We start from the raw sequence: 16,557 nt of genomic DNA on the forward strand, positions 1-16,557 counted from the left end.
CTGTACAGTAGCAGTCTGCCCACACTGCAGCTTCACGTACAATAGGTGTTTGCACTGTAGCACAATACGAACTGTGTTTTCATCACATTAGAGTGATCCAGTTGGTAAAGAAAAGGGCGGTCCCTGGTTCGAATCCCCGCTCCTCTGACCTCACTGTATGTGACTCTCAGCAAGTCACTTAACCTCCTTGTGCTCCGTCTTTCGGACGAGACATAACCGAGGTCCTATTGCAAGTGACTAGGCAGCAGTTGTTGATGTATAGTTCACCCCCTAGTCTCTGTAAGTCTCTTTGGATAAAAGCGTCTGCTAAATGACTAATTTTAATAATAATAATAATAATAATAATAATAATAATAATAATAATAATAATAATAATGCATTGCAATAACACTTATCCAGAACATTACATTAATGTAAACCACAGCCAATCAACACAGGCCATTGCACATGCTTTCTATTGATCTGTTTATAGTTGAGAGTTGAGTTGAAATAATAAGAGGGTTATTTCACAGTTTTTCTGTAATGTCTATCCATGTTAGTGTACAGCTTTACCATTTAAAATGTATCTTTGTGATAATCATGGTTTATCTGATCTGAGCAGGAAACATTCACTACCTCATAGATTAGATCTGCTATTTGAGAGAGGGTCTAGCTTTCTTTTTATAGTGCCACTGCCATATGGGACTTGTAATTTTTACAGTTCAAACTCACTTATAATATATGACTACATCAGCTACTTGTTTGTTTGTTTGTTTGTTTGTTTGTTTTTTCATTTCTCTGTTGTATATGAATATCCAATCAGGGCGTTTAGTTATATGACAAAGCCAGTATCTTCATTGGAAAATGAGAACTTGTGACGGAAACATCCAAGAGCTGTAAAATGCAAAAACAAAAACAAAAACAAATTCTAAAACTTTGAAATATAATCAGAATTGTTTTCCTGCAGTTTCCTGGGCTCCTGTGCAAACTGGAAGTTCCATTAGTGCTTGATCGCTGGGTTTACTTCACAAACAAAAGATGATTTTACCCCTGAGCATTGCTGTTGAAAAATATGATCACAGATGTGACCTAGATCTTATTCAGAAGAATATATATATAAAATAACTAAATACGAAATTCAGCTGAGTATACAATCAGGATACACTTGTTCTAGAATTAGTTTTTTTCATATGTAACTGTTATTCATAGTCAAGGCCCTTTATTTTGTTATATATGAATTATATGGCAAGCAAACGTGTGTTTGCTGGTCAGTGCTTGAATAAGAGATCTCTGCAGGGTGTTGTGGTGTAGGTAGCTCAGCAGGTGGCTTGCGCCTCTGTGAGTTTGAATCTGCTGCAGGTTACAGAATGGTGTTGCAGCTTGCAAAGACGGCCTCCTCGTTAGTCTCTTTGCCTAATTCGCCACTTTTGGTTTTGTTTTCCAGGAGAATGCGCTGTATGGAGAGCACATCTGGTTCGAGACCAACGTTTCTGGGGATTTCTGTTATGTTGGAGAACAGAACTGCATTGCAAAGGCACTGGTGAGGCCCACGTCCATTACTCCACCTGTGCAACATACAAGCGTGTGTTAGAAGATCAGCTGGAACTGTACTGTGCATCAACAGCCCCTCAACCCCCCCTCCCCCACCTTGACATACTCCTGCCAAAGCACTCCCAGCAACACCCCCCCTTTTGTTTTAAATTGTCACAGTCTTGCCTAATTGAGTACTATTTCATTCCCTTATAAAAGTTAACCATGGTGTTTTTTGCAGTTTTCCCTTGGCCATACTATGCCTAGTTTTACCCTGGTTTATTAATATGCCTTGCCATGCCTTGATATTCTATTACAATGCTTTTAGCATGCTTTCACTGTGCTTTATTACACTTTGCTATGCTTTTACTATGGGGAAGCTTTTATAAGGGTTGCTGTTATCGACCAATAGAGAGGCATGTCCCCCCTGAGCCTGAAATTCTTTACATGGCAGAGCCCTCTGCATCAATGCTGTTGATGCAAAAGGGGGCTTCCCCTGCCTCCCCCGTGTCACACAAGTTCCCATTTGCCATTTTAAAAGAGAATCGTTTGGTTTCCGGTCCCTAGCACACACCACCAGACCGCTGTGCTTACTCATAATCCTCGTCTCATTTCATTTTCAGTTTAACACCAAAGTTCAGGTTTAAATTTTAGTTCACGTTTATTTTCGTCTGTCAGGTTTTTCATAAAATGAGCGATGAATCTGTTTTGGATTGGTATTTTGAATGGGTTTCCTCATTTTTTAATTTTCCAGTTGTTTATGCTTTTTAGTTCTTTCACCTTTTTTTTGCAGTTTTTTTTTAAAGTTTTGGTTTAAGTAATGGTTTAACCATTTGCCCACCAATGTGTCACAGAACTTAAAAACATTATTTGATGCAGGTCATTCAGTTGTGTATACAGTATAGCCTCTGCTCTCCAAAATAACCGGGTCCCAGGGTGTGTGTATAAAATCAGTTTGTTTGGATAATGAAATTATTACTATAAACTTGTTCATATGGTTTTCTCAGTCAACATATATATATATATATATATATATATATATATATATATATATATAAAATATATATGTGTGTGTGTGTGTGTGTGTGTGTATATAATATATATATATATATATATATATATATATATATATATATATATATATATATATATATATATATATATATATATATATATATATATACATTTTTTTTTAGATATATAACCTAAATCTGTCAGTTATACTACAGATTTAGTATGGCAAGGAGGCAGAAGAGCAATACACACAACAGGACAGGTTACCGGGGGGCTGTCTGAAAGAAATCACAGTTCGGAGAATCAAGGTGTTACTATCATTGAAAAACATACACAGAGAACCCTAAGGGCTATCCTGTTTTCCATGTCTAAATTGGAATATAAAGGCATTATTATTTGCATATTTTATTATTTGAAACCTCTAGACATTGGTCTCAGCTGTTTGGGGGAAATGGTAATTTCAGACAGTTTGTTTAATTGAAGTCAAACATAATTGGTGTTAGAAAAGGCATAGTCATCTGCCTGTAAACCAAAAAATCTGTTTTCTTTCAAGTTGTGAGAGTTCTGAAACTCTAGTTGTTGTCATTTTCTGAATGCTGCATGATATTCCGAAGAGAGTGAGGTCATGCTGGTAACATTCACAGTTTTGGAGAATTGCTTCCCCTTGTTATCTGGGATCTTAGGTTAAGATAAGGATTCCCTCTAGTGGACAGAGAGCTTGCTTCCAAGTTAAAGGTTTATCTAAAAATATGAGGATAGTCTGCCCTCTAGTGGTGTAACTGTTTAGCGTTAATTTCACTTTGCTTTTGAAGACTTTCCAGATTTCCTTTTCAATTTGGTTTGATTCAAGAGTTTTTAGCACAAGTTCTTGAGCGTAGCATAATCTGGGGGTAAATGGAGGCTATCTGTGCATCTGATCGTCTAGTAAGCTGCTTGTCCAATTGTAAACTTACTAAGGTAATTCTTTAGCACAAATTAATGAGTGTCAAAATCTGGGGATGTATTGAGGTTGTCTGTTTGCATGCATCCATTTAAAATCTCATTATCATCTCATTAATTTGTGTTATGAAAAATGTTTAAAAAACTAACTGGTGTTTTGTTTTGTCTTTTTCCTTATACAGCAAAAATCAGTACCTCGGAAGAAGTGTGCAGCGTGCAAGATAGTGGTCCACACCCCATGTATCGAGCAGCTAGAAAAAGTAAGTGCGTGACGACAATTATTACTGACAGCCCCTGGAAAACCAGAAAACATCCTTGTTTGTAATAGCCCTTCGTTTGAAAAAGTTGTTCACTATTTTTACTCCATTTCCCAGTTCTCCTTTGCAGATTCTCTGCCAGAGCTTGACAGTCTTCCTGACACGATGGCTATGAAAGACACTGGGTTTAGAGTGAGGATTCCCAAATCCATCATAATTCCTGTCTGTTCTTACCTGGGAGGAATCTTGCCCTGTTTCAACCACCCCTCTCCTTAGCATGCTGATTTGTCTGCAAAATAAGCATTGATGGTGTCTCTCAAACACAAAAAACGATCAACCAGAGGAATTATTTTCTGATCATATAAAATACACATCTTATGCTAACCTGAATTAATTTTAAGTGACAGTGTCTACCTTTTTAACTGATATTGGAGTCAATATGATAGACAGCCTTTCACCCCTGGTGGCCTGGGTTCAAATCGTGAATACCTACTTGTCTGTCTCTAAAACTGATGACAAGGGTTGCATGTGCATGACTGACCTCTTTCCTTACCTCGGCACCTCTATTAACCTAGTTAGCAGATGGCCTTCTGAAAAGGAGACACGGTCACTTTGATCAGCGCTTCATGGAGTGGGAAGGAGGACTGTTGGTGGGGTGATGGGAAGAGGAGTCACTAGGATCTGATTTTATTTCTACAGCCAAAAGTTTTGCATCACCCTATAGAATGAACAAATTTTGCTTCATAAAGTTGAATGAAACCTGCTGTATAATGTTTTTATTATTATTTATTTCTTAGCAGACGCCCTTATCCAGGGCGACTTAGAATTGTTACAAGATATCACATTATTTTTACATACAATTACCCATTTATACAGTTGGGTTTTTACTGGAGCAATCTAGGTAAAGTACCTAGCTCCAGGGTACAGCAGCAGTGTCCCCCCACCGGGGATTGAATCCACGACCCTCCGGTCCAGAGTCCAGAGCCCTAACCACTACTCCACACTGCTGCCCTGTTACTTTAACATATTGAATTACATACCACTTTGTAGTTTTCCATATACTTAATGAAAAATGGACACAAAATATTTAGAAATCTAACATGAAATACTGTACTACTATTATGGCTTCCGGTAGACTTTTTTGTAATTCTCATTTTGTATTATTATTATTTTTAATTATGTCTCAATCCTAAAATTCTAGGTGATGCTAAACTTTTGGCCATAGCTGTACACATTCTCTTTAACCCCTCTTCATGGTCTTTCCTATTGATAACAGGGTGAATGACATACAAGCTTGTGGTGGTACATTTGATTTCAGATTTAATGATCCTTTGGGTATCCAAACTATTGTTTTCTGATTTGGTCTTACCTACGGGGAAGAAGCTTGAGTTTTAGAATTACAATGTATGTTATTTTTTCTTTCTTGCTGGAATTCATTAATCAGTTGTATTAACCTCTGCTGTTTTTATTTATTCTCTTTTGTTTTTTTCTAGATAAACTTTAGGTGTAAACCTTCATTCAGGGAGTCTGGGTCAAGGAATGTCAGAGAGGTAATTTCTTTTTTTTTAAGACCAGTTGGTCTCGTTATGAACAGATTATTAAGTAATTGTTCCGAACATGATTGTATGACGCATGGAAGTATTATTGTTTAATGATAAGAGGGAAGTACTAATAAGCTGGTTCAAAAGGAAAGGCAAAACATGTAGGGCTTATCATTTTAGTGATAAACACTGACATGGCTAGTTTCATTCTCAAATCCAATACAGCACATTTCCTACCCGACTAGCTGTTGTCTATTTGTTCCATCAGCTGGTCATACTGTACATCCTCTGTTCCTTGTTTAACTCCATTATCTTTGATCAACCCTACCATCTATAGCCGTATCTTCTTTTTCTCTTTTTTGTGTCCTTTTTCGTTTGCATTTTTCATGTTTTCTCGCTCTTGTTTCTTTTTTCCTGGCTGTCCTTCATTTCCTGCAATTTCCTTTTACCCTCCATCCGCCCCTCGCTCTCACCAGCCCACATGTGGCCGAAGACTTCCTAAAAAAGCCACTCCCTTTCTGGGCATCATGTTGACGGCTAACCGCATGGCATCTGCATGCATGACCCGGGCTAAGGTACTGATTTCACCTTCGTGGGGAGCCTGTCCCTAGACACACAAAAACACTTACACTGCACACAAAATAGACACCAGAAAAGACTGCTGTCATTCATGATTCTGTAAAATAAAAATCTTCCAACTTCTCAATGCTACCACAATTTGATTTGAATCAAACACATTCACCCATGCACTTTTCTATACAAATGGCTACCTCATATTTTAAACCTGTGCTGATAATCTGTAACCTCCACATTTTTCTTGCAAATGTAAATGCTAACAGTGAAATGAAAGTACATTTTTACTTTTGTAACAAAAATAAACCTTTATAGATTAGGTTTGTGAATGGAGTGGCCTCATTTGGATCTTATTTTGAAGACTTGACTATTTCTCACTATTCCAGTTCATACAGTAATAGTTTTTGTACCTAATACATTAATACGGTGTGCATGGAGCTGTGATTGCAGCCATAGCCATGCACAGGCATGTATGTACATGACTTCACCTTCCCCACCTTACATAGTTTGCAAGTCTGTATTACTGCACTGCATGCACCTGGGCTCCTACACACCTCACTGTGTTGTGTCACCTGTGAGGTTTATACACTATGTAGCCGCTAAAGACCTTCTTGACCCCAAGCTTAGGTCTGGATTTAACCCTTTGATTAAAAAATGCTGAAAGGACCCGGTGATGCTAGTTTTGCATTGAGCAACACCACCCTGAGTGCATAAATGTATCTGCTGATGCTGGTTTTCAAGGTACCTTTGAAATGCGGACATACTGTAAATGCAAAAAAGAAGGGCTGCTGTTCCGGAACACTGCAGGGAATCAAAGGGATAGCCACTGTGGCTCAGTTCAGTCAATTTTGTTTGAATTGCTTTCTAGGACTCCCATGGCTTTAGATGCGCTATCGTTTAAATGGTATTCTAGTCCGGGTGTCAGTAACGTGTTTAGGATTTAGGAGGCAAGCTCCGTCTCCTGGAGCAATATGTTTGTTTCTCAGTCACAGGTACCGAGTATGACAGTATGCCATCGGCAGTGCAGTGCCAGTCTAGGTGTGAGACTTTGCTTTGTATTCTCTCTGTAGCCCACGTTCGTCCGACACCACTGGGTTCACAGAAGGAGGCAGGAGGGGAAGTGCCGGCAGTGTGGAAAGGTGACAACTATTGCCATTTTATATAGCAACTACAATAAACAGGAAAACCAGTAGTATAACTCGGATCTGAATTCGCAATTCAAATGTGACTTTTAGAGTATTGATTAGTCTTAAGCTGAGGGAACACAAAGCCGCTTTTTCAGGAGCAGTGGCTTGAACCCTGGTTCTAGGAGACCACCGGAAAACCTAGTTTGAGGCAACATTGCTGTATCAAACGCTGTAAAGTCTCCCCTGGTGTGCCGTGCAGTTTATTTGCGTTCCCTCAGCTTTACACTGCAAAAACAAAACAAACAAAAAAATGCCTTCTGAACTTGTCATAGAATCCAAATGTTTTGTTTTAAATGTTTTGCTGAATGTGAAAGACATATCACGGTAGGTCCCTCATTTGTATTGTGAAAAAGACCAAACAAGCGCATCCTAACCAAAATGCATTGGTGTTCACAGTTCATGCAGAAATATTTTCAGACACTTAGTAATTATTATTATTTATTTATTTTTTTTACAATCACATTCATGTTCTAATATACATTTTTAAAGATTTTGTTTCCATTTGTTCTGTTAGGGTTTTCAACAGAAGTTTGCATTTCATAGTAAAGAAATCGTGGCTATCAGCTGTTCCTGGTGTAAGCAAGCAGTAAGTTGTCATTTTATTTTAAACTCCTTTTAAATCATTTTAATAAAAAATAAAAAAAATGATATTACTCTTCTGATATCAGCAGTGTGGTCACGGAGCTTTTAGCAATCCTAACCAGAAGAAACGTATCCCTCTCTATCATTAACAAGGAATAATACAATATTGATGACCATTCTTGGGAATTTTTAAAAAAAAATGTGTATGTTCTAAAGATTTTTCATCAGTATCTTGTTAGTAATTACACTGTATATTCTAATCACATTGTAGTGTTGTAGCCTATTAGTAGTAGTAGCAGTAGTCCTTCTTCTTCTTCGATTTATTGCTATTGAATGGAGTGAACCATGCTGATTGTCTGTCTGTCTGTCTGTCCCCCTCTCTCGTGTCCAGTATCACAACAAGGTGACGTGTTTTATGCTGCAGCAGATTGAGGAGCCGTGCTCCCTTGGGGCCCACGCTGCTGTCATAGTCCCTCCCACCTGGATCATTCGGGTCAGACGGGCCCAGGTAAACCATTGCAAACCGTTAAAATAAGTTAAAAGACAGAACACGCTGTCAAAATCCGATGTCAAGTTTTTTTTGGGGGGGTGCAAAAGCCACAGGATATAGCAACAAGAAAAGGAGAAAATTGCCAAGCACTCACCAAATGCGAGCAATCATGCTTTCATGTTTTATTGACAAAAAATTCATTTTGTTAGAAAATTCAAAACAAGAGCTGAATACTCGGCTTTTCTTACCATGGTGATTGTATTGATGTTGCTAATAGATTGATTAACATAACTAATAATTGAATAATCCGTGTTCATTGTATTGAATCCTCTAGGTGTGGTTTGTCTCACAGAGGAGTGAGGAAAGCCTGTGGTCGCAACGCGTTTGCATTTGACCTGGAGTTTTCTCGTTTTTTTTTTTTTTTGTATTCAGCCCACGTTTTAAATTTTCGAATGAAATTTTGGTAAATAATACATGAAAGCATGATTGGCAGTGTGTGGTGAGTGCTAAGCAATTAAAACAATCCATAGATGTAACAGCAGCTGGTGGTGCAGGTGAAGGACATGTCTGTATCTCCTCTTACTGACGTTACGTTGTATAACCACTAGGGGGCAGTAATGGCCCACCTGTGAGTCAGTGCACTTCTGCGGTGGCACATGTGCAGCCTTCATAGACCTTCTTCGGTGTGATCGAGATATTGACCCCTTTTTTTTGGTTTGTTTTACTAACGCAGTAGTTTGTGAGTCAATGTACCCCGTTTACCAAAGCCGTTGAGGTTTATTTGCAAAACCAAGGTAGTTAACCTGATTTTGAATTTGTAAAACAGTTTATATGTAGGGGTGTGCAGTTTTGAATCTTTAGTAAAACAGAAATAAAACCACTAGAATCCTAGAACCAATTGTAAGAATGTTTGGAAGGTCCACTTCCTTTCAGTAATGTATGTAATGGTTACCTGGGATTAAAGTCAGTCTGTATAGTCCAATTGCTTTGTACTGTCTTGTTTATAGAATCCTTGTGGTATTAAAGTGTTCTCTTCTGAAAGTTTTTCTTGTTCCTTGTTATTTTTATTCTGACGATTACTGTACATCTCCTCAGAATGACCTTTTCTTTTCAGACCTCACTAAAAGCCAGCAAGAAGAAGAAGCGCACGTCCTTCAAACGCAAATCCAGTAAGAAGGGAGCGGAGGTGAGACTTCTCTGCCTGTAGAGAACGGAAGCTGCAACAGGAGAATGATGCATAAACCCAGAATCGCTGCGCACCGTATCATTGTAATGCAGAACGTCTCGGCCGTTTCCAACGAGCAGAATAGTGTGACTTCATAACAAAGCCGTGAATTGGCATTTTTTAAAAAAGCAGCAATGGCTTCCTTCTTGAAACAGTGACCATTTTATAACGCTGGTCTATAAAAAGAAAAGCCTGCAGTACACAGCGAAAGGCTGTATAGCTAACCAGCCTCTGTTACAGCAGAGTCTTTTAAGAAGCCGGTTGACCCCTAAAGTGCTTTCTCTCCCAAATGACATCTCCCAGATGATTGTCCCAGGAATGAAACTATTACAGAGCTGTGCGCAATCAGCCCTGGAGAGTCAAGCACCATTGCTGTAGACAATGGTATTAGGTAACCTTTAGTACAGTTCACTGCTGTTCTCACAGCTGGCTTTTCTTGACCGGGCAATACCTTTTTTTCGTACAATCACCTACCTCCTAATAGGGCTAGAAACATTATTGCTGCCCGTCCTTTCATTGTTCTGAAGATCTTTCTTTGTTCCTTGTTTTCTACATTGTCATATTGTGTTTGGATGGTACCTGATCACTGTCTGTGCTGTAGTCTTTTTACAAAGGTAACGTCCATGTGTCCAACTGCACAGGTGTTGAATAGAGACCTGCATGTACTGTAGAAGCAAACTTCCTTAATTTGTAGTGTAGAAAGTGAAACATCTGTATAGCCACAAAAAACAAGCAAATAACAAAAAATATCTGGTGTAAGAAAATCAGTGATGTTCCTGGTGCTAACAAAAGGTAAGAGAATAAAATTTTAGTCATGGTTAAAACTCCTTTCCCTGACACAAGATTATCGCTCGTCTATTATCCTACCCTGTAGAGAATATTCTTTCTACTTCATTCTCTACATGTTGTTCCTGGTGATATTTTACTAAATGTCACCAGATGGCATCAAGTCCCTGTTTTCAGTAGAGGGCCTTAATCTCGAAATAGTAATGTTTCTATTCTTTTGACTGTATTAACATGGATGATATGCAATACAAATCATTGCTCATCAGCTACACCTCTTTCTCAGCACATTGTGTTAACACAAAAGTGTTTGGCATGTGCTTGTTTTTTAAAAGATGCTAAATCCATTTGTGTGTTTTTTTGTTTACTTATTTTTGTCCAGGAGGGGCGATGGAAGCCGTTCATGGTGAAACCAGTCCCGTCTCCGCTGATGAAACCGCTGCTGGTGTTTGTGAACCCAAAAAGTGGGGGCAATCAGGTGGGGGATGAGAAATCGAAGTCTTTATCCGACTAATTCAGCGTAGTCCTCCAAATTAAAAAAAAAAAAAAGAAAGTTAATTACGTTACATTTTACAGGAGTGTGTTTTAGTGATCCGAACAATGGTATTGTTGAACCCTGTTGTTGACAAATAGTGAGCAAAAAGTCCATATTTCAAAATTGTACTGCAGACTTGTACTGACGATGTGGTGATGTTCAGTATTGGCACTGTTTAGATGCAATAACATAGACCCCGTTACTACTTGAGTCCTACCATTTAGTGGTGATACTGTATTTCGTTTGAACCAGATCTATACCGCCTCTCTCTCACTGTATGGGTATTTATTTTTTTCTTCTAGGGAGCAAAGATAATCCAGTCCTTTATGTGGTACCTCAATCCCCGACAAGTGTTTGACCTCAGTCAAGGGGGACCCAAAGAAGGGTAAGTCATCCCTGTGAAACAATTCACAAAAAAATATATATTCCACGTGAGACGAGCTTGAATTACTCTGTACGGCTTTGTGAAAGAACCTGAAAAAACAGCATCCATCCATTTTTCTAAAATGTTATTTTTGTCACCGATTTTCTTCAAGGTTAGAGATGTACCGTAAAGTTCACAACCTGCGTATACTGGCCTGTGGAGGTGACGGCACTGTAAGTACTTTCAATTATACTGCATCTGTCTTTGAGACTTGGGGACTTGAAATGACTTGACTACAGGTGTTTTAATGGGACTGATGAAACACCTCCAAATGATCTCTATTCTAATTATACTTTAAAATGACAGTTTGACTGAACTAATAGAGCTGTTCAAAAGCTGAAGCTGAAGCTGAAGCTGAAGCACACTGTTGCAGTTGTCATAGAGGTGCTTATTTTTTGCCATTAGCTATGCATTACCTGACCTTGAAAACACACACTAAAGCTTCTCTAACTGTCCTCTTATAATATAACTGCGCCGTAACTGCAGCCCTTGTTGCAAACTATAAACAAGTGTTTATGCCCTTTCCATCACTTACAACAGCACAGTTAACATTACACCGCCCGGCTCTCCCACTCCAAATGAATTGAACTTTTCTTAGCTGAAGGGAAATGTACCAATCCTCTTAGTGGCAGTGAATCTGAGGGACTTGGAAATGCAAGCTTTAGACAGACATGACTAGGATAATGGTGCATTGTACAGTAACCTTTTTCAGTATCCACCTGCAATGTCTCTGGTATAGACTGACTGTTGTTTGTTTTGTGCTGATTATCAGGATGGATGGTGGACCAGCGGATCTATGTCTGCAAGATGTGGTTTTGAAGCAAAAACAATTAAATGTAGTTCATCAGGGCTAGCAAGAAGGCATCATCAATGTGCATCTTTGAAATGGTTTTGATACAGGTGGTGAATGGCATAGCTCAATTGACTTCTGAAGTATAATGCCTGCATTTAAGATCTGAAGGATCTTGTGTATAGTGCGGTCATTTCTTTTGATTTCAGTGCAAACTGTTGTTCTCTGAGTTGCATTGCGGTTTATGTTCACAACTGTTAGTCTAGCGCTTGCTTATATTCATCTCTATTTTAACATCTTGAATGAATTGGATGCTTTGACGACCAAGAGAAAGTGTTGCTGGCTGTTCCTGTGATGAAGCATTTCTTATTCGTTTGCCCATTAGGCACTAGCACTAAAAACACATTGAGGAACTAAGTGGATTCAAATGTGCTTGATAGCTGTTGGCAGCTAAATCCGTACTACACAGCTCCATTTTCAATTGTAAGTTCTCAAACCCAGAGGTTTTCATGCAGGTAGGTGTATAAAGGATATAAATGACACATTTCTAATACATTTGCACACTACTGTGTATATGTGTGTATATATGTGTATATAACCTGCTGTAATCATTCCTCCCATTGTAAACGGTATGGAAGTATTCACAACACACTTTCATGCTACCATATGTATCTACCAGGCTATGCATTGCCATACCTATTCACATCATGCCCCAGAGGTTTTTTATGATTTATTATAGAGAGTGTGTGTCAGGTAGCAGGGAAGACTTCATCATTTATTTCACAGTAATGTGCAGCCATCCTAGCTTTATTATTCCTGTGACTTAATAACCTTAGCATTTCACATTAACAGTTTCACATTTTGATCAAACATTGAACATGAATTATGTCACATAATTCACAGCTATATTGCTTCACTTAGTGTTAACACAATAGCTGTCAGTCCCTATGAATTTCCTTATTCCCGTTCGTTGTAACTGCAGTGCTATATTAATGCAGGTGACTTTGAGACTGGATAAAGTAGGACAGTAAGAAAAAAAAAAAGCAAATGCTACTCAACAGGTTTGAAATTGCACGTTGTTGAATTTGCAAAATCCCAACAGCACGTGACTGCAGACGAAACAAAGACACGCTTAAAATGTCCAAAGAAAAACGAGCTGATAGGAGGAAAGTGTTTATGGCCCGAATAGAGTACTTTGAATGACTTTAGTACATACTGTAACTTGTTTTACATGTCAGTGCAACGCACTGGTACACTTGTAAAGTATGTGTATAGTTTGGTTCTGATTAACAAAACAAAAAATGTATGTATTTGTACAGCTGGAAATTTAATGCAATTTGACTGCACCGTATGCAACACTGAAATGTTTTGTTTACTGGTTATTAAATGTTGCACTGTTTAGTTTTTAGGTTTTTTTTGCATTGTAATTGATGAAGCAGCACTGTTTAATACTTTTCTTTTTAAATTTAAATTAATACAACAAATTTGTAAAAGCCAATGCAGCTAGAACTGTTGTCTAAGTGTATGGTTTTGGAAAGAAATGTTCAGTAAAGCAAAGAAGATATGTTCTTTAACTTGATAAGCTCAAAATAAAATACCGGTAGTTTAATACAGATGTGATGTGCGATGCATGCCTTTGAGTGTACACTCTTTTTTCCTTGTCGCTGTGAAATGTTCCTGGGGAAGTTAGCTGCTCACAAAGAAAAAAAAAAAAAAGATTGGATGGCTTCATCAAAGACGAGCAGCCATGCGGTGGCAGTGGCAGTTGTGGTGATAATAGAACACATGTGGGTTTTAAAGAGAGACCTCTTTGTTAAACCACCCTTCAGCGACCCACTTCTCAGAAGACTTTCTCCATTTAAACGTCAATCTTGTCTTGCAGGTGGGGTGGATCCTCTCTATTCTGGATCAGCTGCAGTTAAATCCTCAGCCTGCTGTAGCTGTTCTTCCTCTGGGCACTGGAAATGACCTGGCCAGGACTTTGAACTGGGGTGGGGTGAGTACAGCCCTTCCAATGCTTTGCCATTATCAGGGTGTCGTTATCTGGAAGCACACCTGTCTGCTGAAGAGCCACACTCCTCTTCAAAATGCCAGCTTACAGAAACTTTTCACATCCAATTGATCTTGTACCTGGTATAGGAGGCTATGGAGTCATGGAGTATGCTAGGGAGCTGTACTAATCTGTGTACTTATCTGATTACAAGCATTGATTGAAACGTGCGTTTTAAATGAAAATATCAGAAACTGCAGAAGCTTAACTGCAATTTAGTGTTAAAATTTAGTTTTCAAAACATAAAGCTCCAAATAAGACCGTTTTTTTAAATTAAAATTGAAATCTGTTCATTATTTTATGGAAATGTTTCATTTTTGAGATTTTAATTATTTTATTAAAGATTCACTTTTTTTTTAAGAATACATATAAAAAGTAACTTTTATTTTTTGTGTGTAAAGAATGCCCATGGATTAATTGTGTTCTGGCCACAGGGGTATACAGACGAGCCCGTTTCCAAGATCCTTTCCCATGTGGAGGACGGAAATGTCGTTCAGCTTGATCGCTGGAACCTGATCGTGGAGCCAAACTTGGAGACAAATCCAGACGACAAGGACGACGCTAGCATTGACAAGGTCAGTCCAGAATCCACTGTAGCCCCCTGAGGCTTTCCCTTCAGCAAACAATACCTGATGTGCTAGTCAATGCACACCTGTAGAATTCTTCAGTGATAAAGACAAGTCTGTTTATTTGAAAGGGTGTCCGCAACTGAAACTGAAATCTGAACAGGCAATAGATTAATGGCAGTAAATGCTTCATATTTGAGTTGTGAGATGGGGCTTTTCAATGCAAAGTTCCGAGTGATTGTTGCCTTCTGCCACTGTGGTAACTGGTAACAGTTAAAACCAATCCTAATGATTTGTCGTAGTTCTGTATAATAATTTTAGACATGAATGCAGCAGAAATGTCTCTCTGGGAATCAGGGACCGATGGATTGGCTGTGCTTGTCCCCCCATCCCCAGTCTGACAGTATTCCATTACAGCCTCTCTGGCAATAGATGATGAGGTTTTCTGCTCCTATTTTTACAGTGGCAGGGTAAGGGCTGGAGCTGATTAGGCAAGGTGAAAGGGAAAATATCACAGGTTTTGACATGCAGTTGACTCCCTGGGTCTGCAGCACTGGAGTACACCTCGTTTAATACCCTGCTTTTGATGGAGGTGGTAGGAGAGGGCAGGAGGGTGTGATGTGGTATAAATGAATGTCATTTGTTTTAAAAGAACTAGCGATGCAGAAATGTGCTAATTGACCACTTATTTAAATGCATGGGACATGCATTATCGATATTGATGATTTATACCTTTTCAATACATTTGCACCTCATGTACTCTGTGAAGCTCACAGAGGCTGTTCATACAGAGAAACAATAGGGTGTTTCTGTCAGCCTGAAGGTGAAATGTAACTTCCATCCCCCTTCCTTATCATAGTGCCATCAGAAAAAAAAAATCTATCTAATGCAGCCAATGACAAACCGTTAACATATGTTGCTGCTGCCAGAGTGATATTTACATTTAGATTGTTTTTTTTAATAGACTTGCTTACAGATTATGTGGTTCATGGCAGGGGTTTAGTCACGGTGTAAAATTTCACACCCTAGAAGAAATCTCTGGAACATTTCAGAAAGTTTGGGGTCAGTCTTCATTCTGTTTTGTGTTTGTTTCCAGCTTCCCCTGGATGTCTTCAATAACTACTTCAGCCTTGGCTTTGACGCTCATGTCACCTTGGAGTTTCACGAATCCAGGGGTACTGTACTCTATAAAACTTTTACTCTTCGACTGATCGCTCCATTCACTGGCCTTGATTTACAGCAGCTTCCACACATGCTTCAGCTTCTCACCTGCTTGTGGGTTCTGTACCTCATTGTTGGTGTCGGTAGCTGCATGCTGACCTGATGTCCTTGTTTTGTTTTTACGTATCCCTTACTATTTGATGGGGTTTGCAGTCTTCTGCTCCAGTAATAAGTAATCGGCTTCTTTGTACATTATGTGGACCAGCACTGAATATAGTGCATTGCCATGCCAATGTAATTCTTTTTTTACATTTCCTGGTGGAAGATCCTTTTGGATGGCATTCTCAGCATCCCCAGAGGTGCGTTCTGCTCTGTGTAACTGAGTGCTGCATATCTGTACGTGTGCAGGTATGCACTGACCGGATTAGAGAAATACCGAGTTTTAGTTGTGTGATGCAATCTGAAATGTTGCTTTTCATTTCCTTCTAGAAGCCAATCCTGAGAAATTTAACAGCCGGTTTAGAAATAAAATGTTTTACGCTGGGGTGAGTTTGTCTTCTCAAAGCTATGATCAAAAGCACATATTGCAGCAGATTCAAGAATGCTATATAACAGATTGTATTTCTGCTGTTTTTTTTTTTTTTTTTTTCTCAGACTGCGCTTTCAGATTTCCTGATGGGTAGCTCCAAAGATTTAGCGAAGCACATCAAAGTGGTGGTGAGTATTAAAACACAAACCAAGGCCAGCTTCGATGAAATCTTAACGTCTTAACTACACCAATACCAAGCTATTTAACACACAGGGTTAAACCTGGAAAGAATAGAAATTCTACCAAAGTTGGGGTTTGAATCGGGTCAAGCTTCTTTTTAAAGAACTTCTTCAGGTTTGTCTCTGACCCCTCCCAGCCACATCCCTTATATTTCATTTTCAG

The 16,557-nt window shown here is 38.8% G+C and overlaps 1 protein-coding gene across 11 annotated transcripts in view; it reads left to right on the plus strand.

Annotated features, from left to right (window-relative positions):
* LOC117434449 (diacylglycerol kinase zeta-like) overlaps positions 1 to 16,557 on the plus strand; it is a 127,981-nt gene that overhangs the window by 75,862 nt on the left and 35,562 nt on the right. For 8 of the 11 annotated variants that reach the window (XM_034057002.3, XM_034057004.3, XM_059003332.1 and 5 more), the window contains 16 exons: positions 1,424 to 1,519; positions 3,645 to 3,722; positions 3,837 to 3,911; positions 5,213 to 5,269; positions 6,904 to 6,972; positions 7,535 to 7,606; positions 7,994 to 8,110; positions 9,207 to 9,278; positions 10,483 to 10,578; positions 10,938 to 11,020; positions 11,172 to 11,232; positions 13,732 to 13,845; positions 14,334 to 14,474; positions 15,562 to 15,640; positions 16,116 to 16,171; positions 16,281 to 16,343. In XM_034057002.3, coding sequence (XP_033912893.3) covers positions 1,424 to 1,519; positions 3,645 to 3,722; positions 3,837 to 3,911; positions 5,213 to 5,269; positions 6,904 to 6,972; positions 7,535 to 7,606; positions 7,994 to 8,110; positions 9,207 to 9,278; positions 10,483 to 10,578; positions 10,938 to 11,020; positions 11,172 to 11,232; positions 13,732 to 13,845; positions 14,334 to 14,474; positions 15,562 to 15,640; positions 16,116 to 16,171; positions 16,281 to 16,343 — 1,329 coding nt within the window. The remainder of the gene's footprint in view (positions 1 to 1,423; positions 1,520 to 3,644; positions 3,723 to 3,836; positions 3,912 to 5,212; positions 5,270 to 6,903; positions 6,973 to 7,534; positions 7,607 to 7,993; positions 8,111 to 9,206; positions 9,279 to 10,482; positions 10,579 to 10,937; positions 11,021 to 11,171; positions 11,233 to 13,731; positions 13,846 to 14,333; positions 14,475 to 15,561; positions 15,641 to 16,115; positions 16,172 to 16,280; positions 16,344 to 16,557) is intronic. The other 3 variants (XM_034057005.3, XM_034057007.3, XM_059003329.1) reach the window with 1 other exon arrangement.

Source organism: Acipenser ruthenus, chromosome 28, assembly GCF_902713425.1.
Source record: "Acipenser ruthenus chromosome 28, fAciRut3.2 maternal haplotype, whole genome shotgun sequence".
NCBI classification, from domain to species: Eukaryota; Metazoa; Chordata; class Actinopteri; order Acipenseriformes; family Acipenseridae; genus Acipenser; species Acipenser ruthenus.